Genomic DNA, 10,541 nt, shown 5'->3' on the forward strand with positions numbered 1-10,541 from the left:
TTACTTTTTTTTCTCTGTATGAGTGTGTAAAATTCCAGTTAATCAACACTGGTTTCATTCCACAAAAGCATTATACAGTGTGTGTAGTTTGCAAAAGACTTTATGATTGTCACTAAATTTTAACTACCTTCACTTAATGCGCTTCAACTGCCGCCTTAACTACAGTAAGCATTTAGAATAAAAGCCAAAATAGAATTCTTGCTGCCTTCTGAGACCTGAGATGTTAGCTCTCTATTAAGCTGGTATCCGCCAGCCCCGAGCAGCTTAAGGCAAAGCAGAGCTGCCTAGTTGTGGAAGATTTTTCTAGTCGCTGCATAAAGGAAACGCCTACAAGTTGTCGTATTGCTTTCTGAAAAACAGATCGCTATATATTTCATGTAAAAGTTGTTATATAAACAGAACAAATTTTGGAGTCTCCTTTTCACTTGTGGATTAAGTGGGCAATACTTAGTTTGGCATTTGAATCCTAACATTATGTAACTTAGCTACTTTGGGTAGTCTTAGACTGCTTCCCTAGCCATTTTAATTTGTTCTGTCTTCTGACTCCGTCCTCTAAACAGAAATGGCAATGACACTTTATCTTGATTTTTTTTGTTTTTTGCCTATCCTAGTATTTTATCTGATTATTATCCTATTAAATGTATAAAAATGGTAAGTCTTAGTCTGTGTTATTTCTTCAGTCCTCTCACATCCAGTCTCTGAGAGAAGTCCTAGAGCCAAGTCTGTGTCTGGAAATACAAAATACACTTGCTCGAGACCCCTAGATGGCCAGGCTTGTGGCCCCCGTTCACCCTGTACCCTAGTTGTGGGTGATGAGGGAACCTGGTGAGGCTTCTGCATCGCCAGTAAAACAAGAGACGACCAACATGTATTCAGTGATGCTTAAAACTGACTTTAAGTTTCTAGACTATAACAGTACTCTTAACAGTTTAGAAAATTTGTGATCATATGTTCGCTGTTCAGAGATGAAATAAAAAGAAAATCATTGCTATTGCTATATAACTCACCTTGTTGGACACTGACATCCCCCAGTTTATCAACCTTGTGTTCTGGACTCAGTCCTGATAAGCCCAAAAGAAATGAAACAAATTATATTTGTTACTAAGTACAGTTTTGTAGGAGTAATACTTACGACTTATTTATTTATGTTTTTTGAGACAGGGTTTCTCTGTGGCTTTGGAGCCTGTCCTGGAACTAGCTCTTGTAGACCAGGCTGTTCTCGAACACACAGAGATCCGCCTGCCTCTGCCGCCTGAGTGCTGGGATTAAAGGCGTGAGCCACCACCGCTTGGCTGTGATTCTTAAACTGTTTAAATAAGAAAAGGAAGAGTGCTTTCATTACAGAAAAAAATTTAATGTAGAAAAGATGAACATTTAGTAGCGTAATGAAATATAAACCGTTACTATACACAGTATATTCCTCCCCCAGATTCTTAGAATCTGAGTGCACAGCACTGCAGAGGGCAGCAATCCATGAAAACACACTGAAGACCCTGGTGACAGCTGGGCACTTGGGTCAGAGGCTTCTTCCTCTCGGAGAACTGGGCTGGCCAGTGCTGCCTGCGGTTTTCTCAGCTGGATGGGTAGTTCTTATCCTCTGCCACCGGGTAGAGTCTTGTAACCTTCATCACAGGTGACAGTCCTGTCTTCAAAAGAATGTTCTTGCCCCTAACACCGCCATATATTTATCTGCCTTAATGGATGACAACAAATGGCTTTGAATGAAGTCATCATAATTTAGGAAGCTGAAACCACAAATTCTTCATGTAGTTAAAGTACTGTCATTGCACATTCGCCAGTTCACATTAAATAGACGTGAACTCAACAGTGAGGAAAAGGCACTTAATACTGCAGTTTCCAGAACATAATCTGCCTGTCTTCCCCTCCCGTGATGATGCTGCTGCACTGTTCGTTCATCCATATGCATGTCACGGCACCTGCAAGACATTAGTGAGGGTGCATGTGGCCCAGGGCAGACACAGGGACGCTTAGAGAGGAAGCAGTCACTGTACCTGTCTTTCTATAATAAAAACTATCTATGAGTTTAAAACACGCACTTCTGCAGAGAACTTGAGAGAAATGAAACCATTTCAGTATGAGTCTAAAAGCAGAATGATTGATGCCAACACACACCTATAAGAACAGTCAAGAGACCTATGGGAAGGGAAATGGCAGCCGATCTGCAGATTTATGCTTATTCCATTTAAAACACAGCTACAAAGATACATATCTAAGAAGAAATAAAGCATATGAAATGAGAAGAAAAGAGAGTGAAGGTAGGCAGGTCCATCTCACAGTGGGAGGTGTAATGGTGAAAACAGCCCTGCAAATGTAAGCAGCCTACACTGAGTCTCCCAGGGTCTGCAGCTGAAAAGGGAGAGAGCAGAGAGCTCTACATGATTGTGTGTGTTGTGCAATTCTCTCCACATAACCAATGAGCATGCCCGTGCCTGGTGGACATCCCCGAGACTGGAAGGTAGGGATTGCAGCCCGACACCAGGAGGCAGGAAGATGCCTCAGTTTCCACGGCAGTTTATTTTTCCATTGTCTTTGGTATCAGTTGTACAGCTTTGCCGTGGTTTTTATTCTCTAAATGGCAGTAAAGATTTTTTTTTTTTCAGAGGCTAAAATAAATATAAATCTTAAGGAGCCTGAAAGGCAGCCACTGGCCAGTCAGAAGGTACAAGGGGATGTTCTCCCAGAGCGCACGTGGGGTCGGCCTGAGTCAGAGACAGCCGCGCTCCTCACCTGTATGGCCCTGTATCCGCTCACTGATCTTTGCTCCAAGGAGGTCCCAAACAAGCAGCTCACCAGACCCACTTCCAGATAAGACGGAATTTCCATCCCAGACAAAGCACCTGCAAGCATGATCGGGAGATAGTACACCATAAAGCAAGCACGTGACCCTGGTCAGACATGACCAGATGGATGATCACAAACACACTGCAAATGCCAGCGCTCAGCAGCTGTACCTCTGTGGCTCCTCCGAGGCCATGGATGAGATGAGCATGCCCGTCTGCACATCAATCACGTTTAGACAGCCATCTAATCCCGTGCTGAGGACATGGCGACTATCTGTCATAAAGACACAAGGAGTTGCTTCAGAAAGCAGCTCTGATCACTCAGGCTTGGCTTCTGAATCTGCTGCCTACTTCATTTCCTTGAAGTCTGTCTTTATCTATTCAGTTTCAATGGTTTGTAAGAATAGTTTTACAGTCAGTCTTTCTTCCTAAGTTTCTAAAAAATGGTTACAATAATTATATTTGTTCCTTCTTTTCCCTTCTGTCTCCCAACTCTCCCACTGGAAGCCATTGCCTTTTTGATGTGTATCTCTACTATCAGAAGCATAACAGTTTTGCAAGCTACAGAGGTACTTTTCTGCCTAGGCACACCTACAGGTAGTACAATAGTGTGCCCAGCTGGCAGCGTATGCGGTTACAGGGTGATGGAGAAAGGTCATTGGTTGATTAAATAAAGAAGCTGCTTGCCCTGATAGGTTAAAACATAGTTGGGAGGAGTAAACAGAGCAGAACTCTGGGAGGAAGAGGAAGTGAGCTCAGAGACTCAACAGCTCTCCTCGAGGGGGCAGACGCCTCAGAGAGACACGATGCTCCCCACTCTTGCGGGCAGAGGCAAGAGCTCTGCTCTCTGAGGCACACACGATGAAGCTCCGACCCAGGATGGACGTAGGCTAGAATCTTCCCGGTAAGCACACCTTGGGGTGCTACACACAGATGATTAGAGATGGGCTAGTCCAGGTGCGAGAGTTAGCCTAAAAGAGGCTAGATAGAAATGGCCAAGCAGTGATTAAAAGAATACAGTGTCCGTGAAATTATTTCGGGTAAAGCTAGCCTTGGAGGCAGCTGGGGTCCTGGGGACGCAGCCCTGCTGCACCTATTACTACAACAGGGTCATGTTGGCCAGACAAGTTTTGTCTCTTGTGGCTAGTGTTTACACATGGTAGGGTCTGGGTTCTCACCAGCTCACCAGCTGAACACTACCCCATTTCTGGGGCTAGACCAGGCCTTCCATTTATCCCAGAGGCAACAGAACTTGGAAACTTACTCTTAATAGTTGGCTCTGTTTATCCCTCGTTCTTAGAAATGAGGTAAGTGTGGGTTCTCCTTCATGCCTTGTCTTGGACTCTTCCCATTAACTAATGTATCATCTATTCAGTAACATTTCTCAAAGACTCTTGTGATTAAAACCATTCTTTCCATTAGGCACAACAGTTATGCAAATACTGTTAAGCTTCATGACTCGTTCAGCACAGCTGTATGGTAGCATGGTGAACACTAGGAGAGCAGGTAGCAGACATGCTTCCGGGGTCATGCCTGGAATTATTCAGGGACCTGTCCACAGGTCTTTGACAGAGTCTCTTGTTAGTAAGGAATGTTTTGCTTATGAAGTTTTAATTTCAGCGTTCTAGCTGAGCTGATGTGTTGTGTACTGAAAAGGCTAATACTTACCTGGGCTAAAAGCAGCATCACATACTGTCCCTGAATGGCATGAAATCTGGTGTAATAAGGTGGCCGTAGTGAGGTCCCAAATATTCACCATACCTTCTTTGGTGCCAGAAACTAACAGTGTGCTTACAGTATTTAAATTGATGGTATCGACCTAAGAAGAAACAGTGATAAATAAGTGGCTCAGATTCCTCATTAACTGCTTTTTCCAGGCTTCTTAAAATATGTACTACAAGGATTAAAAAGTAAACTACTGTGCAGTAAATAGTTGTGCTGGCACAACTATTATGATTGTATTATATTCTAGTAGTATCTCATCAAATGACCTTTTATTTTAAAGTGAAGTAAAATTCTAAGTACACTAGGAAAATACAGTATATGAAGCTGGAGAGTTGGCTCAGCAGTTAAGAGCACTGGCTGTTCTTCCAGAGGACTTGGGTTCAATTCCCAGGACCCACATGGCAGCTCACAACTGTTTGTGGCTCCAGTTCCAGGGGTTCCAACACCCTCACATAGACACAACAACAATGCACAGAAAAAAATTGATGATAAAACTAAATAATTAAAAAAATACAGTATATGAAATAATATAGGGAGTTGTAGTAAGGCTGTTTTCAAATGGTCTAAAATAGTCTACTGAAAGACTACTGTATCCAGCAAGGGTCTGCTGCGGATGAAAGAAAAATACTTTCCATGGTTCAAACAGCCTGAAAAAAAATCCAGAAAGAAAAAAACAAAACAAAAAGTATGCTAAACAGATTACTGGGAGCAATACTCTATCTGAGGAGAGGAGTAAATGCAGCCAAGTGACTAGAAAGAAAATCAATGAATCCTAATTTAATGATAAGCAACTGAGAACACAAACCAGAAAAACAAAAATCAAACTGACTATAATCTATACATCCAAATATTAATGGATTAAAAAAACATTGTTTATTGTCTACAAAAATCCATAAAAAAAGATAGGCACCATTTCCTTAAAATGAAAGGATGGAAAAAGTATTTCAAGGGATGGGATAAAGAAACACATGGCTTGCCATCCTTAATCTATGACAAAATAGATTTCACACTAAAACTAGTCATGAGACAATAAAGGCAATTCATTCCAATCAAGGGATCAAGTAGCCAGGAAACTATCGAAATACATACATATATACATCAAACTCTGATGTGCCCCCACTTTATTAGAAGCATACTAACAGAATTAAAGACACAGACTAATGCAGTAACAATCATAGTAGACAATTCTAACAACCCACCTTCTCGATAAGATAGGTCATTTGGACAAAAAAAGAAAAAGAGAAACCTCAGAATTAAACATTAGTTTCCCTAAAATGGTCCTAACATATCTACAGAATATTTTACCAAAATATCAAATAACTTTCAATCACACATGGGATCTACTCTAAAACAGACATGATGCTGGGACACAGAGCAAACCTTTGAAATAATCCCATGTTTCCTATGTAACCATTATAATATGCACTCACTTTTATTTTAAAGTGAAGTAAAAGTAAGCGACTTTTTAGACATAAAGCAAAGAAAAACTTTGGTCTACAGTCCACAGCCCCAGAGAACCTAAACAACAAAGAAGACCCCAAGAGAGATATACATGGAACTCTATAGGAAGGAGAAAAAGACAAGGTCTCCTGAGTAAATTGGAAGCATGGGGTTATAGAAGAGAGTAGAAGGGGAGAGGGGAGGAAGAGAGGGGAATGGAGAAAATGTATAGCATCATAAAAACAATTAAAAAAAACTTTGAGAAACAAGCAACAATTTTAGAAAAGTGACAGGATAGAAAAATCAACTTACAAAAATAAGTAGCCTTTCTATACATCAAGAAACATGGGCACACTTCCTCTTAAAAGAGCATCAACACATCAAATCCTAACCAAGGATTGATCTACAGTGGAAACTTCAAACCTCCGAAGAATGTTTGAGAAAGACTAGAAAATGAAAAGACATCCCATGTGCACAGATCAGTATTGTGAAAATGACCATCTTACCAAAGCAATTTACATACTCAATTCAATTCCATCAAAATATCTACAACATTCTTCACAACAAAAGAAAAAACAAAAAAACTAACTAAAATTCAAGTGGAATCAAAAAAGACTCCAGGTAGCTAAAGCAATCCTGAGAAAAAATAATAAGGAAGAGACTGTAATTCCAGACTTGTAATAAAACAACATGGTACTGGCACAAAAATAGACACATAGAACAATGCAATAAAGGAGAAGACCCAAATATGAGTCATAACCACTGTCATCTGATTGATATAAAGGCAAAAAACACCCTGGAGAAAAGACGGCATCTTCTATAAATGGTACTGGCAAAATTGGATGTCCACATGCAGAAGAATGAAATTACATCCATATCTATTGCACTGTACAAAAATTAGATCCAGGTGGATCAAAAGCCTCAATTTTAAGTCCTATGCGATGCTAAAGCTGCTAGAAGAAAGCAGCAGGACCGGACAGGAAGGAAGTGGGGTGGAGGACTTCCTAACAGCTATTCATCAAGGAATCAAGGCCAGCAGTTGACAAGTAGACCTCATAAAAAATAAAAAGACTTTCACACAGCTAAGGAAACAATCCGGTGAAGAAGAAACCCATAGGATGGGAGAGAATCCTGATGGGGTTGATATCCTCAAACAGAAGGAACTAAAACAAAATCAAAGAGTCAAGGAAGTGAATGACCCGACTGAAAAATGGGCTACGAATCTAAACAGAGTTCTCAATAGAAGAAATTAAGACAGCTAAAAATACTTCACAGTGTGTCCATCCTCCTTAGCAATTAGGGAAATGAAAATAAACGACTTTGAGATGTCATCTCAGCCAAGTCAACAAAACAACCGACAAGAGAAGCTGAGAGTTTGCTGAGACAAAGGAACCTCCACCCACTGGTGGTGGGGTGCACACAGGTGCAGCCACTCTGGAGAACCCTCAGAAATCTGAAATGAATCAAACACGTGACCAAGCTCTTTGGCATATGCCCAAAGGACTCAACATCCTATTCCACAGATACTTGCTAAGCCACGTCCACTATCCTATTCACAACAGCCAGGAAACGGAAACAACCTGAATGCCCAACAGATAATTGATAGTGAAAATGCAGTACATTGATACACAATGATACTATTCAGCTGTACTTGAAAATGAAATTTTCAGGTCAATAGATGGACCTAGAAGAGATTATGCTGAGCGCAGAAGCTTAGATGTCACCTATTTGTTATCATCTGCAGCCCCCAGTCCAAATGTGAATATACAACATGTAGACCAGGAAAGGATAAAGGGACAAGGTGGGAAAATAGCAGGTACAGACGAAACGGGAAATGGATGGACGAGGGGGCTCCAGCTGGGGAGGGGGGCAATACAGAAGAGATGAGGGACAGATAACAACAGAGCTGTTTGATAATGCCTCAAGGAATCATATTACCTATATTGACATTAAAGTGTATGCAGCACATAAGTGTATGTGCACATACACGTGAAGTTAAGCCACCTGGGCTGGCAATGCTCCCCACAGGAATCATATACTAATGAATGCTCCAGTACCGGGCATGAGAAATTGCCTACTGCATGGTCATGGTAGTCCAAATGACTCCCCAAACAATACAGACTCTTGATAGAGTTCTTGGTGTCTCTCATGGGTTGAAGGTAGGGTAGGCCCTTCTTCCTGAAGACATTATACTTGAGGACACAGAACTCGGATGACTTGAGCTGGATCTGACCTGAAAGCCTCTTTCCTGCCATCTAGCTTCCTTGGGTCCAGAAATTACTATGCAAGTTGCTAAGGGAAGGAAGCAATTAAAGTCTTATCAAGCTGTAACACCTAGGAACCAAGCCAGTTGCCACCATGGTATGATAGGCACAATAAATGGCCCTCATATCAGCGGCAACCAACAGCTGTCTAATTGGATTTAAGACCATTTAACAGGAGGAAAAGCATCCACGGTACCTCCTAAATTAGCCAGCTTCTTGGGACCAGTGAGGTCATGGACTTCAGAAGGTAGTCTTCACTACCACTTTGATATCCACAGATAAGCATAATTCCACTCCTCATGAAAGAAGCCCGTCTTTACAGCAAATAGAGACCAGCACAGAAAACCACAACTGTATCTCACAATGATTCTGAGATTAACAGATTGTAGGAACCCAGCCCCTCTGGTCACATCTGCGTTACAGTTCCCGAGTCCATGGCTCCAGGACCACAGAGGAAGAGAGGGCAGCAAGAGTGTAAGAGTCAGGCTACCAGGAAGACAGCTGTGAGATGGTCTCTCAGAAACAGCGACACAGACCAGACTGCATCAGGGGACATGCTAACGCAGAGAAGGGACGACCTGACAGGCTCTCACAACGAGCCGGCTCGGAGGAGGAGAATGAACAATACACATACATATGTGTGTAGATAATAATAAAACCTGAATTAGCAATAAAAAAGAAAAAGGCCACTACCTGGAGAGTGAAGGCACTTGGTAGGGGCTCAAGGGATGTTAGGGAGGAAATGTAGGCAAGAAGGTGATATAATTCTATTGTAATTCAAAACATCTTAAAAAGTTAACTCTGAATAATCTATCATACTGAGGTGGCAAACTACTTGAAGCAGGCTCAGCCATGGCTGTATATGGATGCTTTGTGGAATGAAGGATCTCTCCATTTGAATACCATCTTGAATTGCATACCTAAAGTCTTCAACCTCATATCTGAAAACCATGAAAACGCAGCATCAATTCACAGCTGCTGGAAAATGCAGGGCTGGAAACTATAGCCTAAGACATAGCAGCATGACTCAATAAGCCACCAGTAACAAGTTCTAGTTTGGCTCTGCTGCTAGGCTGTGAATTCTTGGCCATCCCAGATACCTCTCAGTTTTCTCAGCTTTGGGATAGTTATCTCCAGAACAGATGGTCCCTTCCACCTTCTAGGTCAGAAAGCATGAGGATAATGGGTCCCACCTCAGAACTGACATTTTGAAAATTAATTGGGACAGAATTCTGCTAATTCTCTCAGGTAAATGTGCCAAGGAACCAACTAGAGGGGGGGAGGGAAACAGAATCAAATACCTAACAGGATCACCCAAAGAGCTAGCCTATCATCTCTAAATGTGCAAACAAAAGCAAAGGAGAAAACATACACAAATCCAGGTACTTACTGCCCACCCACCCTCTGGACCTAGAGCTTTGCTGTGGGACTCACACTGACATCATGTTCCAGCTCGGCCAGCAAGTCAAACTGGTGTCTTTTAGTGCCTGGCATTTCTGCAGGAACACCGGACCACACCTAGGACAGAGCACACCACACGAGGTATTTTAAACTTGGATACACAGTTCTCCACATATTTGCAGGATACTCCCATCCAGCATGCCTGCCCATGGAGCCCGTGGGCTTCTTCCCCGCAGGTCGACACATGACTCTGACACACCCATCCCTTGAACACGGCACTCTGTGTTGTGTAAGCACTGGGAATCAAGGGAAGGCTGAATGCACAGGTGCTTCAGGAAGTGGGTGGCCAAACCCCTAATGATATTATGTACAGGAAACTTATCTATAAGGCTGGAGAAAAAATTACAAAATTCAGACAAACTCTGCAAGAAACAATGGTTTTGTTTCTTTCTTGTACACAGAATCGATCTGGAAACCTAAGGTATAGAAAGAGCACTGGAGCGGCTTGTACGGGAAAAGCACAAGGGAATCTGAAGAGAAAGCTGGTGACCCTGCAATACAGAGACAGCGAGAACACACGGACGCATGTTCCACACTGAAACACTGATCTTTCAATGATCTCTCAACCTAACTTGCACTGTTAGAATTAACTGATCAACCAGGAGGGCTCCATTCTGTGTCATCAAACAAGGGCTCCAATTCTGTTTCTGAAGACCTAGAAACGTCTGTGTGAACACACTGCAGCAGCACATAGTGGGACGCTATTATCAAAGACACACACATGCATATTTAAGGTGAACACACTGCAGCAGCACACAGTGGGACGCTATTATCGAAGACACACACATGCATATTGAAGGTGAACACACTGCAGCAGCACACAGTGAGACGCTATTATTGAAGACACACA

The 10,541-nt window shown here is 42.2% G+C and overlaps 1 protein-coding gene across 1 annotated transcript in view; it reads right to left on the reverse strand.

The window, feature by feature from the left end:
- Window positions 1–1,333: 1,333 nt before the first annotated feature.
- Nsmaf (neutral sphingomyelinase activation associated factor) overlaps window positions 1,334–10,541 on the reverse strand; it is a 77,041-nt gene continuing 67,833 nt past the window's right edge. Inside the window, exons 26-30 of the mRNA XM_013351803.2 lie at window positions 9,665–9,748; window positions 4,470–4,620; window positions 2,973–3,075; window positions 2,749–2,858; window positions 1,334–1,937 (exon numbers count right to left, since the gene is read on the reverse strand). Coding sequence (XP_013207257.1) covers window positions 1,843–1,937; window positions 2,749–2,858; window positions 2,973–3,075; window positions 4,470–4,620; window positions 9,665–9,748 — 543 coding nt within the window. The 3' untranslated portion in view covers window positions 1,334–1,842. The remainder of the gene's footprint in view (window positions 1,938–2,748; window positions 2,859–2,972; window positions 3,076–4,469; window positions 4,621–9,664; window positions 9,749–10,541) is intronic.

The sequence above is a fragment of the Microtus ochrogaster genome, linkage group LG5 (genome assembly GCF_000317375.1).
Source record: "Microtus ochrogaster isolate Prairie Vole_2 linkage group LG5, MicOch1.0, whole genome shotgun sequence".
Lineage (NCBI taxonomy): Eukaryota > Metazoa > Chordata > Mammalia > Rodentia > Cricetidae > Microtus > Microtus ochrogaster.